The sequence below is a fragment of the Chanos chanos genome, chromosome 10 (assembly GCF_902362185.1).
Source record: "Chanos chanos chromosome 10, fChaCha1.1, whole genome shotgun sequence".
Classification (NCBI taxonomy): Eukaryota; Metazoa; Chordata; class Actinopteri; order Gonorynchiformes; family Chanidae; genus Chanos; species Chanos chanos.
In genome coordinates this window covers 35237997-35253705 of record NC_044504.1, presented here as the reverse complement: position 1 = coordinate 35253705, position 15709 = coordinate 35237997, and the positions used below count along the sequence as shown (strand labels likewise).

At 42.0% G+C, this 15709-nt stretch overlaps 2 protein-coding genes across 4 annotated transcripts in view; both read left to right on the top strand.

Moving 5' to 3' along the window:
* Positions 1 to 2979: 2979 nt before the first annotated feature.
* Positions 2980 to 8551, top strand: gpr156 (G protein-coupled receptor 156). The gene is made up of 9 exons (XM_030787609.1): positions 2980 to 3096; positions 3242 to 3369; positions 3530 to 3659; positions 3733 to 3879; positions 4106 to 4231; positions 4772 to 4867; positions 5112 to 5348; positions 6473 to 6634; positions 7082 to 8551. The coding sequence occupies exons 1-9, from the start codon at positions 2980 to 2982 to the stop codon at positions 8549 to 8551; spliced, it is 2613 nt and encodes an 870-aa protein (XP_030643469.1).
* Positions 8552 to 12480: 3929 nt separating this feature from the next.
* gsk3ba (glycogen synthase kinase 3 beta, genome duplicate a) overlaps positions 12481 to 15709 on the top strand; it is a 33530-nt gene continuing 30301 nt past the window's right edge. For all 3 annotated transcript variants that reach the window (XM_030786072.1, XM_030786071.1, XM_030786070.1), the window contains exon 1: positions 12481 to 13337. In XM_030786072.1, coding sequence (XP_030641932.1) covers positions 13250 to 13337 — 88 coding nt within the window. In that variant the 5' untranslated portion in view covers positions 12481 to 13249. The remainder of the gene's footprint in view (positions 13338 to 15709) is intronic.

Here is a 15709-nt window from a genome sequence, read left to right as displayed (position 1 = left end):
GGAATGTTTAAAAAATGGTCGGAAATGCCTCTCTCCACCGGTTGAGCCTGCAGGAAACTGTAAACTTACGGATCTAAAATGGGAACGACGACAGTGTCGCATTAGAGAAGAATTGAAAGCATTGTCAAACCGACCACTGAAGAAAAAAAATGAAGTTTATAATTTTGGGCTAGAAAACCGACAGTTCTTTTCAGTAGTCTTCTAAATTGTGCGTTTTTTTAAATCCTTTCGTGTCTTGAACGAGGATCAGTATGCCTGGTAATTTCCTGATATGTGTGAAACAACATTGCTGTGTTATCTCCCTCTTTTTTGTTAGATTTGGAGACTTAACTCTTCATATAATCACATGCTCTACTGGTACACATGCTATAACTTATAGGCCTACCTACGTTTTTTGCGCAGAGTAGACTGAAAGTGCGGAGTGCGGACACTTTCATACTCCATCACACTCATACATTTTAATCTTATAGACGAGACGGGCCATGTTTATTCACTACTTGCTTACAGAGTATTGTCTAGCAAATTCTATGACAGCTTAATGTGAAGAACGGTAAGAAATTACGCCAAAGCTCAGTATAATGAGATTCCTGATGAACACCTGCGTTTAAATGTAACCCAAGGGTTGCAGAAACTATTCTAAATGGTCTGGAGACAGATCTAACTGGTTTAAGACAGATCTAAAGTTGTTCTGTTCCAGTTGTTCTGTGGAATTTTGATTAAGTGTTAAATGGTGAATACGGACATGAATTAGACAAAAGTTCACCAGAGTTCTTTTAAGTGATATCCAGTAAAGCAGGAAAGACGTTTTGAAAGTGGCACATGACAAGTGACTAGATTTTTAAGTGACTCAGTGTTCGCCGGTGAAAATGTCGCGAACGTTGGCGAGGTACCTGAGTTTGACTGTGTCGAGAGACAGACTCACTTGTCATGCTATAGTTCCTCTCTTGTTCTTGTCATGGAAGACGTAATATGCTTCCGCTGTGAAAGCAAAATAACGCTTTTGTGTTGGAATTTTTCAGTTACTCTGTGCCGATCCTAAACTCAAGTGAGGTGACGCTTGCTGTTTGTTAGAGTGCCCGAGGCTTTCGATTGAATATGATTCAGTTACAGACCCGCCGACACATTCTTACGTAAATAGTCCGCCTTTCTCTTTTCTCTCACCAACCACACAGAGATAGGCTCAGATATTGTCTGGAGCGCATGGAACTTAGTCATACAGGTAATTAAACACATGCACAGACACAAACACAGTAACAGAAATTAACTCTTGTATCTGCCCAGTTGCAGATGCAGCGTGCATTCTCATTCATTCTCATTATACCTGCAGTATTCATTCTCATTCTCATGTCTTTTTAGAACTTCCCAAAGAAAGACGTTTTTATAAATAAGAGTATGGGGGTGTTATATTTCAAACGCGCACAAGTTGTTACTTCATTGTTTTATTACGGATTTTCACAGTCAGCAATGCCCTCTGAAATAATCACATCTGTCATTTTGGCACAACATTTTCCTTTACCAGTTCCTTTCACACTGAAGTTAGTGGTTCCAGGAACTCACCATGCTCTCAGGTCCAGGCACTAATGTGCATTCAGTATACGTACACAAATGTCGATGCCTAAAAAACCTCATGTGCACACACACACAGCAACTTTGCTTGAGAATTGTGCGTGGACAATGTCAAAGTCCATGACACATGCATGAATGATATCAGGCCCAACAAGTCAGCACAACTTTCTCAACCTTATAATAACAAGCTCACTTAAGCCCAGCAGTGCCTGTAACACCTCCCTCTGAAGGATCAGCAACACCATAGATTGTAACCCTTTTTGATGTCGGCCTTAGAGCTGTGAGGCTTTGTGGAGATAACAAAACACACAAATGTTCTCTGCTTATGTAATTCAGGTTTCTACACGCTGGCCTTTTGTTGGTCTTAGTTTCATGCCTGCATGTACACACACACGCACACACACACTTAAAGCCAGAGTGGCCCTTTGGGTATTTGGTAATGTGTGGACCATTTACCTCTGAACTGTGTCAATGGGGCTTGGCCCTTCTCTCTAGTCTCTCATTAGACATTAAGGAGTGGAGTGTTTATGCACAAACAGTGTTTGTTAAGTAACCCAGTTTGATGAGCATTTGCCTGAGTTGGTCTTGAGGTATCCTCCGTCAAAACTAGTGTTTTTTTTTTTTTTCAGAGATACCAGTTTCTCTAAACACAGTTTTATTTGAATAATTTATCATCTAAATACAAAATTATGCTGAATTTAGCTGAACTAAACCACAGCTTCAGAAACTGTTAAGTTTCCTTGCTGTAAAAAATGTTTAAACTGGTGTTCAATAAAACCAATGAAAGTTGAAAGTTAGAAAGTTAAAACTGGAGTTAATATTTATATATACATATATATGAGCATTTGATGTAGCCTATTTAAATTTCTTTTCTGTATTGGTTGACATTCTCCCCAAGTTTCAAAGTGACAAACCTAAACTTTCTGTAAAACTTATTTGCTGTCATATTGTATATTTTATATATGCTGTTATACAGTCCATATATTTATATGTTTACGTCCAAGCATCTGTATCAGTGCTGTTTTTCAAACGATACCGTTTCAACCTTCAGGTTATGCACATGAAAGTGTCCTTTAGCTGTATGCTATGTGCTGTGAAAGTGTGGAAGTTTAATCAAGACTCTTGCTGATGCTAAATTTTTTAAAAATGTGATTATGAATAATGGCGCCCCCTTGTGTTTGGTTCTGACGGTGTTCAAGCACTGTTACTATAACAGAGTATTAGTTTACATTAATGTTTACATTATGCAATACTGATGATTCACAGATGTTTTAAATGTATTCTTCTATTCTTTGATTTTATGTTTATTGTTTATATTTATTTTATGTTTATGTTTCATGACATGAATGTTATATGGTTTGTGCTCTATCCTTTAGGATGTGTGTGTGAACTGAGACCAGTGTGGGTCCAGTTATGGAGACAAGGTTGAACTGCAGCTCTCTCTGCGAATCTGGAGTCTGCACCATCCACATAGGAGTCAGCAACCAGCATGGCTGGGACATGATACAGAGAATTTGTGCCGTCTCCACGGTAAACACTCACACACACACACACACACACACACACACACACACACACACACACACTACACGGCTGTCCCATGGTACTAAACTAGTGCTATACCAAGTGAAGTAGGTTAATGTGGCTATGTTCTGTCTTGTATGTGTGTGTGTAGGGCACTGTGGATGTGAAGGGCAGATCTCTGTCAACCGTTCTCTGTGCCATCGTCTGGACCTTACTCTCCTGTGGAATTCTGCTGGCTCTCTTCTTCCTCCTCTTCACGCTCCGCTTTCGAAACAACAGGTGCAGAAACACTGATCTCTCCGTTATCCCCTCTTCCTGGTCTCCCTTTTTTCAGCACTTCCTTTCTCCTCACAGCGTTCTCAGTATGACGTCTGTTCATTTGTTTTTATGGACGTCCGTCACTGTTCATGTGTGATTCAGGTTGTGTTTTTTTTTTCAGGATCGTGAAGATGTCCAGTCCCAATCTGAACATACTGACCCTGTGTGGGAGTGTACTAACATACAGCACTGGTTTCCTGTTTGCTATGGAAGAGAGGACAGCGCTACAGGTGCATACACGAGCTAAAAGAGTTTTGTACAGTATTACAGAGTTATGTTATGTTATAGTCACACTCAAATTTCATATGCTATTGCATGACTTAGACAGTCCTTTTCTGCATGTCTGTCCGTATGTCCCAGGCCTGGATCTGGACTCTGTGTATTGGCAGCTCTCTCGTGTTTGGGCCCATTCTGGGTAAAACATGGCGGCTCTACAGGGTTTTCACCCAACGTGTACCCGACAAAAGAGTGGTGAATAATCCCTAAATATTTTTTTTTATTTAGTGACACCCCCCTACCCCCAACCCTACCCCACCCCCACACAAAAAATACTGGTATGCAACAAACACAGATAAACAATAATGTGACGGATGTGCATGTATTTAATGGGAGCGTGTATTATATATTCAGTAGGAGTGTTTGGTTGTGGACTTGTTTGTTCATATGTCTGTATGTGTTTGTATGGGCGTTGTTTCAGATTATCAGAGACATCCAGCTGATGGGTTTGGTATCTCTGCTGATTCTGGTGGATCTTGCGATTCTGACCACGTGGCGTCTGACCGATCCAGTTAAATGTGCACGGTCCGTCACTGCGGTGTCCAAGGTACTTTTATTCTTGTATGCATTAATGTGACTACGAACATTGAGAGGGACTGGATACACAGAAAGAAACACATAAAAAACACGACAGTTATACTATATCACACTGCCTGAGGAACAGAGCCTGACTTTCCCAGGAAAATATAAGGGTTAACTTCTTGCATAAGTCTCAAAAGAATCATGAAACCATGAATATGATGTCACACTAGTGACCCACCGGTGTCCAGTTCTTTTTTCCCCTCTCACCTTTCTGTGGACGTGAGTCAGCTATCCGGGCATGCTTTACTTATTTTACCTCAGGACTACTGCCAGACACAGGCCGGTAAAATGCCAGGAGGTGAAAACCTCATGATCAGCGCATGCACAGCATCCACTCTCTCCATATGCTCTCCCCCAGTCTGCGCTGGTGTTTTCAGTCTGCCATTTTTCTATTTATATCAGTCTAAGAAGTGAATTTCCGTACGTTTTCCGAATCGACACGACCGAAGCGGTGACACCTGCCTTGTTTTTTTTCTTTCTTTTTTTTCTTTCCCTCTTGCGATAGGTGGTGGAATGGGATGTATCTTACTCCCTGTCGCAGTTGGATTCCTGTTCTTCCTTCTACTCGGACCTGTGGGCAGTTCTCTTCTCCGTCCTCAAGGTACATCACATACATCTTTATCTTTCCCTCTCGCAATGGCTCATAAATACACATACAGGCATATACACATACACATACACATGCACATGTATACACACTTATGACATTCATTTTTTTACAGCGCTTCTGTGCAATGAACTGATACAGGTCCAAGAGGAAACCCATAAGTGCGTCATGTAAAATGTTTTCATTGCATGTTATGATCTCCACTTAACATATGCTTATTTTTATATCCCATCTTTAGGGCAGCCTCCTCCTCTACGGAACGTATCTGGCGGGGCTGACCAGTAATGTTAGTCTTCCCCCAGTTAACCAATCTCTGACCATCATGGGCGCTGTATGTCTGGTTACCTTGTCAACAGCTGTTGTTGTGCCTGTCTCACGTTACCTGTACGCTTGGCCCAATGTTGTTTACGGCGTGGTATCTGGAGCCATATTCATCTGCACTTCGGCCATTAACTGTCTGCTGTTTGTCCCACAGGTTAGCAGCTCAAATCTTTCATTTGATGTTGACGTCCTTTTTGGCTCTGGCCGGTAAGGTCAGACATGAGTTTTTTTGGTTCATTTCTCCCATGATCCTTTTGGGGGGGTGTTCAGGAAAACCGTATACCGCAATAACAATACTCTTGTTTTTAGTCAAAGCAGAAATCGATAGATCACGTGATTTAAACTAGGTTTCAACCTTTACATCCCATGTACTTCGCTCAAAATAAGTGCTATATTTTAATGTTAAAATATTTTGAAATATTTTATATTTTATATTTACACCAGGGAATCAATAGACCACCTTAAAAAGAGCTGCAGCAAATGCTAAATGAAAGGCTGACACTTTAACTTGTACCTGCAGGAGGGTCTGTGTGTGTGTGCGTGTGTCTGTGTGTGTGTGTGTGTGTATTGAGTCTTTGTGTACTTGGCCATCTGTCTAAACTGAGTGTCTTTAAGGAAGCATGTGTGTGTGTCACATGTTGATATATGAGGGTTTCAGTGTGTAGAAACTTTTACTGAAGTTTAAAAAGACCAGTAATTTCATTTCTGGGGGAAAGGTGCTGACATATTTGGAATGGGCAGAACTCTAATTAAATGTGAGAAGGCAGTAACAACTAATATAGAGAAATGAAGCATGAAAGAGTTTTAGTTACTTACAGCAAAATCTGAACTTCTGTCGCACTGTGTGAAAAGAGGGAAAATGTAGCTTTGTCTCAAGAGAGCATGACTGTCTCTTTGTCTCTAAGAAAGACACACACACACACACACACACACACACACACAAAAGGCTCTGTTTTTATTGTTGTATACCTGTAATTAGCAGGTGGAATGGGCTTCCCTCTGGAATGCTGACTAATGCTGAGTAAACCTACTGTAGACTCTGACAATGAGCCCTGAGCCTCAAGAAATGCTGAGTATATGTCTTCCAGGAGACAAAATTTATCCAAAGTGCACTCACTTAACCTCAGAATGAAACTCAGCCAGGGTGTGTTTGGGTCACAGACATACAAAAAGAACTACCAGAATCAGGGGGGGGGTGGTCTATATGCATTCTTCAAATTGGGTTCAAGGGTCGTGGTTAATGAAAACACCTCCGGTTTGCACTTTTGTACCCTCTAGTTGACACAGTGGAGACAGTTCGAGGAGGAGATAAACTCAACTCATAGTCAGATGGCCAAGTACTTCAGCAGCCCCAGCAAGAGCCTACACTCTATGTACAGTGAAGATGAAATCTACTACCTGTTGGGAGAAAACGATTCCATGAAGAGACTCATCAATGAGGTATATCCTTACCGTACTCTCATTATCATACATTTCATGATTCAAGTAATAAGATGTAATTGGTGCAGAGCACAACACAATGTATAATCTAGATATGCCTGATGAGTCATCGAAGGGAATTCTCGTTCTGGGAGTGAGTGGGGATACGCCCTCCACCACTGACCTATATGTGAGACTCCGTGCTTTGTTTTACGTTTCCTGAAGGCACAGCCTTTTGATTTAATTTCCTGTCAAGTCCATTCCTGCTTTGTGCATCCTTTAAGATGGATCTAACCCATCTAAGACTCTACCGCAGCGTCTCGAATAGTCCGTACTATGACTGCGTTCAGTAGACATATGTTAGAGTCTTCTGTACACCGTGCACTGGAATCACAAAATTACAAAATCACAAAATTACGACATAAGTGTGAAACAAATTTTAAAAAGCGTTATGTGGTGTCTTTACAGAAGAATGCAGTGATCGACAGCCTTCAGGAGCAAGTGAACAATGCCAAGGACAAACTTGTTAAGCTCATGTCTGTGACTCAACCCCAGGAGGAGCAAGAGATGGACTCCTCCATAACCAACCTCCATTCCTCCTCCACCCAGATGACGGTGGTGCTGCCTGAATCTCCTCCTACTTTGAACCAACAAGGAGACTCAGAGATGTCCCCTCCTGTGGTTCTCAATCCACCGCCTTATATACCTCCTCCTCCACCCCCTTCTGACTCCCCCTTGACTACCTCCCATGAAACCCCTCCCGCAAGGCTCTTAATATCTAACGGAGCTCCTGCTTCTCCCGTATCTGTGCCTGCTCCTTCCCAGTCTCCCCGCACTCCTGATGGAGCTTCCCAGAGTTCTCAGACCATGCCGTGGAAGTCCGAATGTGTGTCGGACAAACTAAGTTTTAGGGATTGCACAGATGTGTCAAAATTTCACATCACTCTGGACAGTACCACCATCCAACCGGAGCGTGACTGTCAAGTAAGTAACGAAGAGGCACCACCTGCCTCTCCTGTTGACCAATATAATCTCCTGCAAGCGTCTCCTCTCGTATCCCCTACATGGCCCTGCTCAACTCAGGCAGACATTCCAGGCTCTGCAGGGCAGTTCGTTTTGTCTCCAGCGCTTACCAAGGGCAGTCAAAAGAGACTTGTGAGCAGCGAACAGCTGCAGGAGATATTGCAAGACCTGAGTGTGAACGCGGTGGGCAGCTCCGTTAGGTCACCTATCCTGATGAGGACAACTTCCTCGACCAGTCCGACTAAGGAGGATGTCCCCTCTCTCTCTCCTCGATCTCCCTTCCACTTCTATTATCCCAGTATCTCACCTTACGTCATGCGTAAACGGAGGCCTCCCTTCCACTCTTCAAGAGGGGGCACACTGACCTACTTCTATCCAGGTCCACCACCTGCAGGCCAGAGGACGGGATCCGTACCTCCTGACCCAGAGAGGCCCAAAGAACCAGGAGATTCTGGTCCACCAGAAACTGCTGTGGACATAGGGACCCACCGACAGCACCTAGATTCGTGGAACCATGAGAGCGATGAAGAAGAAGAAGAAGAAGAAGAGGAGTACGTGGCCTCACGGCGATTTAAGAGGGGCTCAAGATGGAGACACAGAGCGCCTCCCTCAAGGAGGTGCTCTGCCACTCCTAGCCTAGGACAAAAAGTCAAGCCAGTAGCTGGAGGACAGTGGGAAAGGTGTGGACAGACTGTTGAGCTGGAGCCATCCAGTGACGTACGTGGGTACTCTGATTCAGAGTCAAGCAGTTCAGAAGACTACTGTTACTATCACCGACCCTACTGTGAGGCATGCCTGCAGGGCCCATACACGGACAGCAGCACCTCCGAGACGTCGGACAGTGAGTTTGGGGGGATCTGTCGAGCTTCTCATCCTGTGGTATTCAAAGAGGACCTCAAACCTACCTTTGTCTGAACTCGGGATTATTCATGATAGTCATAGCTAAAGACAGTGTAAAGAAGAGCAGATAAGTAAGAACGAATATGCTCGTCTGTTACAGTAATCATTTAGGGAGATTAAAAAAAATATATATATATAAGTATATACAAGATAAGATTTTTTTGTACAGCCAGTTTAATGACTACTTTGATTGGACTACACAGTTCAGTCTTTTAAAACTGTGAAGAATATCTGAATCAGTCACTGGACAGAGAAGCTCAGGATCTTCTCTGTGTTGCTGACTTACCTGCACTCTCTTTTCTTTTTTTTTTCTTTTTTTTTTTATTGATGTAGCTCACAAGCTAAGAGCATGACTCAGCACAAATGATGGCCCATTTCCCACCGTGCAAAGGGTCAGGGAGCAATGATACAGAAATCTGTTTGACCTTCACTCTCAGTGGCGAAGACAAATGATTCTAATGCTTTAAGAGAGAGAGAATCAGCACTACAACCACATCTGGCACTTTTTCTCATTTCACGTAATTAGGATGGGCATCAGTTAACAAGTCGTTCATTTTAGACACATTTTTTTATAAGATTTCCACAATAACATCTCGCCATCCTTATTAATGAACATATCACTACTGAGGTGAAAATCAATGCATGACATTTAAGTCCAGGAAATGCACTGTTTGCTGACTGTAGTTGTCATGGCTACATTATCCACTTAAGCCAGAACCCCTGATGAATTTTGCCTGTTACCAAAAGTTTTTTCTCCTGATCCTTACAACCTTTTCACCTACTGCTATCATGATATTAATTTTACGTAACCTTCTGAATTCTCTGATCAAAAGGTTCGTCACACTAACTAAAGATAGCACAGCGCTAAAGATGCCCCGCTAACATTTAGCTTTAACGTTACAATAAACTAAATAACGCATTTGTACTTACATTTCATTATGTTGCTAAAAGGGCCAAGAGGATAGGACTGATCTTTTGTTTTATACCTATTTTATTGATGATTTGGATCTTGTGTTAGAATTTTAATTTATTTTGTGCTTTAATTTATTATTGTCTTCTCTCAGTATTTTCATGAATGATGCAGAGAACAAAGATACATGCATCATCATTAGGAAAACAGGAACACTATATCAGCTTGTTACAAATGAGCTGATTTATAATATTTATTTATTTTTTTCTAACACCTCTCTGAGTACAATGTGTTTTCAATATTAGTAATTCGTTTACATTTTCAAATGTCACTGCTGTTACAATATATTATTGTGTGAGAATGATTTCTCTCAACATATCCACTGATGCATGTGTGCGTGTGTTTATTGTGTTTTTATGATATTTTGCTTATCATTGTTTACCCTCTCCTCCCTAAACAAGAGCTACATCATGCTTTAAAAACATCATCCCAAACCAGACATTACCTGTAATTTAACTACACACATTTCTCTATAGTGTATTTACAAGGTAGCCAAACAAAAGGGGTATTTAAGTTCAGATACATCAAGTTCCCCACCTCGCTTAAAAGCAACTCAGCCTCTTTTACAAACAGGCCAAACTTAACAGCCAGACAATAAGGGCTTTGGTGTAGTGAACGTTGTAACCACATCAGTATTCAGTGGTTCAGCTGGGAGAGCTTGTGGAGAGGACATTCTCCATAGCTATTCACCAGAGCAACCTGTATGACAGCATGTTTAAATGGTTAGACAGAGGGCACCCCTAAGGAAACAAAACTCATAAAATCAACCCTTGAGTTCTCCAAAAAAAAAAGAAAAAGAAAAAAGATTGCACATGACAGACTCTGAGACCTTGTGGCAAACGGATGAAACTGTCTGACCTGAGAGTAATGCACAAACTCACTGCATATCCCCTCATTTAACACTGTCCCTAAAATGCGGTTATGTGGCTGCTTTTCAAACATGAGGGACCTGAGAGACTGCCTCATTATGCAAAAGATGGGAAACTGGGGCAAAGATTCATCTTTCTGACAGTGGCTCCGAGCACACAGCCTGTTCAACGGTGTGCTGGCTTGACAACGGTAATGTGAAAGTCCCGCGAAACATTTCACCTCAGTATGCACTTCTGGCACGAACACAACAAAATTCGCATTCAGAACTTTCTGAAAGTACTGTATTTCCATTACAAGCCATCAGAGTATCACCAATTAACATAAAGGAGGGTTCTTAGGCTGTAACCTTTTCTCTCTCCTTCTCTCACTAGTCCCTTCCCACTATGCAGGTTATACCTCTTGCTTCTGTCCTGTATCTGTTACTAAATTTTCTTCCTGCTCAACCTTTTAAATGTTTGTTTTTTTGCTGGAAGATGTATTTGCATAAAGGCAGAAATAACATTAACTTGCATTACTTATGCATGACTAGGTCTGTCTGAAAGACAAACCTGTTCATGCAGCAATCACCTATGGCAATTTATAGCACAAAATAAGCGCCTTCAATCACAAAGACCAAGAAAATTCCTGAAAGCTCATTTACTTTTCTTACAGGTCGAACGTGATCAGAATATTATTCAATCCAGTTTTGGTAGAAAGAAAGGCATGTAACAGTTCACAGCTTAAAGATCAAGAAACTGGAATTGTGTAGAGACGCATACGACTGCTGCTTTGCACAGTGTCCCTCTTACTTTCACATTTGCTTGTCTTAAGCGATTACTCAATCTGTGCTTTGGCTGGGCCGTTTAAGGTTCTACAATGAGTGCCTCTGTGGGACACTTGTGTACAATGCCCAAAGCCTGTAAAAATTTGTCATGGCAACATTTCAATTTGAAATGCTTTACCTTGGTTATCCCATGTGTCAGACAGACTGATGTTACTATTCTCTACCACTCTCTCATAAGTATCCTCCTCACTGAGTAATTCTGCCACATGAGTCAATAGACTCTGTAACCTCTCTAAGCACCTCACTGACTCCATCTGAGTGACGGTGGGACTAATTACCCCTCCAAACTCATCGTCTCAAAGCTTCTGATTCAAACTCTGCTCTCGTCCTCTGCCTGTCACAGCCTCTTCCTCTTTCTACCTTTACATTAGCGATAGCTTGGGAAGAACATCCGATACCAAAACAAGATCAATTTTTCGTTACAGTGTTTTGCAGCTACTGCATTCACTTGCCTGCCTTCTTAAATATGTACATAGATATAAAATCTATGAAATTCATATTCATACATGCACACAGATGTTAATTGTGTGTAATATATTTACCAAGCAGAGAAATCTTGCGAATGAGAAATAAAACCATATGTCTAACAGGCATACTAATGGTAAGAACATAGTCGGCCAACGCATCTCCTTTAAGGACCGCTACACATATGTTGCAACGTATGCTCGAGAAAGTGACGCATTGAAACAGATGTATCTCCTTCAGAGACAAACGGAAACAGATGACATTTTATCCACTGACTATGAACGTGTACTAATTACACCTCAATAATTCCGCGCGACAAGCTCTTGGAAAGATTAAGGGTTTTCAGCTGTGTAGTAACAATGAAATTCTGTTACCATTGCCCTTTTAGTAGTTGCCTCTGGATTGGTGTAGGTCGCATGTTCGGTTCAATCTGTCAGATGATTGGGCAATCATGCTTCGTGTGCCCGCCCATACTAGTGTTCGAGCAGAGGCTCCCGAACGTACTTGCTTTTTTCAGCCACATCCTTAGGAACTCTAGAGGCAGTTCGGCAAATTACGCCATGTGTTCTATGAACAGGGCAACTCAATTGGTCAACAGTGCCGCGTTCCCTCCGCCCAACTATAGGGAAACGTGTTCGATTGGTTAACTCCGACCTCCTCAGGCCTTCATGCGCGTTCACAATTTCCGATTCTCATCGTAGCTGGTTCACGTACACCATTCGTCGTTTCAATGCATTCTGATTGTATTCTTTCGCAATCTACGTAAAAGATGTACCCTGGGTCGGAGTGACAAAGAGCGAGCGGAGACCGACGGAGAAGGAATAAAAACGGTATTTCTGAATAGCCGTGTGAATTCTGGATAAGATATCCTGGAAGAACAGATACAAATATTCTTGTTTGAGAACAAGATTCTGCTCACTGGATTTCAGTATTTGATCGTGAATTTGAATGGAGTTTCGCGGATTCGCAAGGCCGAGGATATCTGCCTTCAAATTGGGCAATTGGAAAATTCTCATTTGAATCGCTGGTTAGTGCAAGGGAGCCGCCATGGCTGGTGCTATTGGATCGTTGAATCTCCACCTTAGTACATGAAAAAAATACTGCATGGCCGGATAATCTGATGAAAAATATCTCTAATTTATTAGCGTCGAGTGGGACAATTAGACATTAATTTGTGATTTTTTTTTTTTTGGTCAATGAAGGAATCTGGTGAATAGGAAAAGGAGAATTGGAGGGTTTTGTTGGGGGAAACTGGGGAAAAGCCAGTTTCATGACTAATCTTTTGACAACGCGTCTGCAAGATTTGTATATAAAGGAAAAAGAAAGACGAATAAGAGAAAGATGATTTGAGAGAGAGAGAAAAAAACAAGAACTGTGTCGGGAGACGGGAGAAGGTTGCAAGCAAGCTGAAGAAAACGATTGAGAGGGTTACTCGCACGGCAGAGTTGTTTTTTCATTTTTTCCGTTAACTATCCTCGTGAGAGGTTAAAGGGGTCTTTTTACGACTCGTTCGAAACGGATATTTATTACTGATAAGAATAAACTTATTGACTGGTGAAGAACGTACAGGATTCTGGATCGGAATATGTCTGGTCGGCCTAGAACCACCTCCTTCGCAGAGAGCTGCAAACCAGTGCCGCAGCCCTCTGCGTTTGGCAGTATGAAAGTCAGCAGTAAGTATGATTTTGGATCCTTGGAAACCTCGCTTTAACTAACTGGGGGGGAAACATAAAATGAAATGAACGTGCAATCGGCAAGTCTGTCGACACCGTCGCCCTGGTGTGACTTGCACGGTCAAGCTTAAAAAGCCTGCATTCATCTAGAGTATTAATTGCATTAACAAACTAACTGAAACTGAAGTAGCAAGAAGTGTCACCTTTTTGGGACACCGTAACGTGACGTGCCCCATTTTTAAATCGGTCAGCGTGCTTTCCAGCGGCTCGTGGATTAGCTAGGCCATGCCACGATGGTTTCAGACATGGCTGGCACAGGTCCATGCCAGCACTGCGATTTACTAATTAATAACCCTTTGCTTGATAAGTCTGAAGTATTTTTATACTAGAGTGGTTTATCCAATTGGAGTCATCACCAGTTATCCCGTGTTCTGTCACGGGAAGGAGTGGCCCAGCCTTGAAATGAAACGTCGATAAGACCTTTTAACTGCGTGAATTATGTCGTAATACTTCAGTTAGATTGTAGCTATGGACTTGGTTGGATAGTTAAATCTGAAAGTTAGACACATTTTATTGAGATCCCATGTGCTGTACTGTGTTAGATGTCGTCTTCGATCCGTTACGCAATCTTCATGTGTGAAGCATTTCAGGTCGTAGAATGGTTGTGAACGTGTCCCGTTTAACCAGCGATCACTCTATCTCGTCTCAGAAGGAACACAAATGAATAATTTTAAGAGCATTAAAGTATCGTTGATCAAAGTTACAAACAATGTTGTGGGCAACTCTGTCGCCACACTGTTCCCGAGCATTGCTCCAGCTCATCCTACTATAAAGTAAATATTGGGCACGTGGCACTAAGAAATCAAAGTGTTTGCCGATGGTAACGTTTCTTTCCTGTATTTAAAGGAAGCATACCATCAGTAAAGAAAGCGGTTACATTCATTATTTGAAAGGAATTTGCTTGCAGTTACTCGGTTGTTTAAGAATGATTTGAAGCTTCAGTCATTAGATTCACACTCTACATTCACAGTGTCCCCACGTTAAAAACACCGTTCGCTAGGAAGATGAAACGCATTGTGGTTCTACAAGGCATCTCTGTCATTTCTGGTTGGAGAATAGCATTTAGATCAGTGAGCTGTCGTTTGTCTCTTCCAGCGATGGAGGTGACTGAGTTGACTGACGTAAAACATGTAAGCAGGAACCTAGTTCTCAGCCCCTTTTTTTTGAGCGTCTCTGCTTAATTGACGAGTGACATCAGAACAAACAAGAGGCAATGAGTTGTTGTACGCCATCTTTCATTACACTCCGCCGATGAGCCTGTCACCTTTTGGCATGACAAGGGGTTGGTGCGTGAACTGACTTTACACTCATTTCCTGTCACAAAATGCCACCCACTTCTGCCTCCTACCCCCAACCCATGCCTATGTCAACACCCATCTCTTCCTCATACTCTTGGGTTGCCTGATTGATCTGTATGATACAGTTCAATAATGTATGTTGATTTTCCATCGCCTGAAGCCACACACACACACACTACTCGTGATATAGAACTCGTTTCGTTCGGTGGATAGGCCGAAGAGGGTGTCACCTTTCACCCCAATCCATTATCATCTGTCAGCCTCTGTAGCAGAGGCTTTTCTTACAGCATCAGCACAACTCATCTGCTGCATGCACTCAACAGTTCCTATCACTGCAGTCGTGGCGTGATTTTTCTTTTCTTTTTTTTTTTTACCCCCAGAGAAAGCTTGGACTTTTAAGCTTCTCTAGTCGTCATTTTCACCATTTCCTCTGTTTCCTTGCGAAGGTGCGTGAAAAGAGCTGAAACGGCCCCTGCACGGGTAGCCAAGGACATTGTCATTTTAACGGTGACCATGACTGGGAGGTGACTTCCACTTTATGAATTAACGTTAAAGGCAGAGAATCCTGGTGTGGTTTTAGGATGCGCAGAATGCCTGAAAATATAGACCAACAGAGCTTGTATTTGAAAAATAAATGATGAACAATCAGTCAGTCAACCAAGAAGTATGCCTTTTTTTTTTTTAAAGATGTGTGACCTGTTGTAGGTGTGTCTGTAACAAGGGTTCAACAACTAACAGGCAACAGCACAACCATGTTTATTTCGCCCATGAATAAAGCAGTTTAACTCCCATGTCTTTGAGATTCAGAAAAAAACTCAAATGTACCAGCAAATGAACAACTTGTAATACTTCGTCATTATCAACAAGTGAGGAGCTAGAGCAGACATGAACACAATGTTTATAAATGATTTGGTGGATGGACTTGAGAAGTGTCTAACAAAGGAGTGTGAACCGACATTCAGAAGTTTACACTGAGGGAAAAGATGGGTTTCTGTTTTTTCAAGAGTAGGAGGT

Excerpts from the sequence above, each read along its gene's own strand:
- gpr156 (XM_030787609.1), top strand. The coding sequence starts at position 2,980 with ATGGAGACAAGGTTGAACTGCAGCTCTCTCTGCGAATCTGGAGTCTGC. Across the intron at positions 3,097-3,241 it reads GAATTTGTGCCGTCTCCACG|GGCACTGTGGATGTGAAGGG; the intron begins GTAAACACTCAC and ends GTGTGTGTGTAG. Across the intron at positions 6,635-7,081 it reads TGAAGAGACTCATCAATGAG|AAGAATGCAGTGATCGACAG; the intron begins GTATATCCTTAC and ends GTGTCTTTACAG.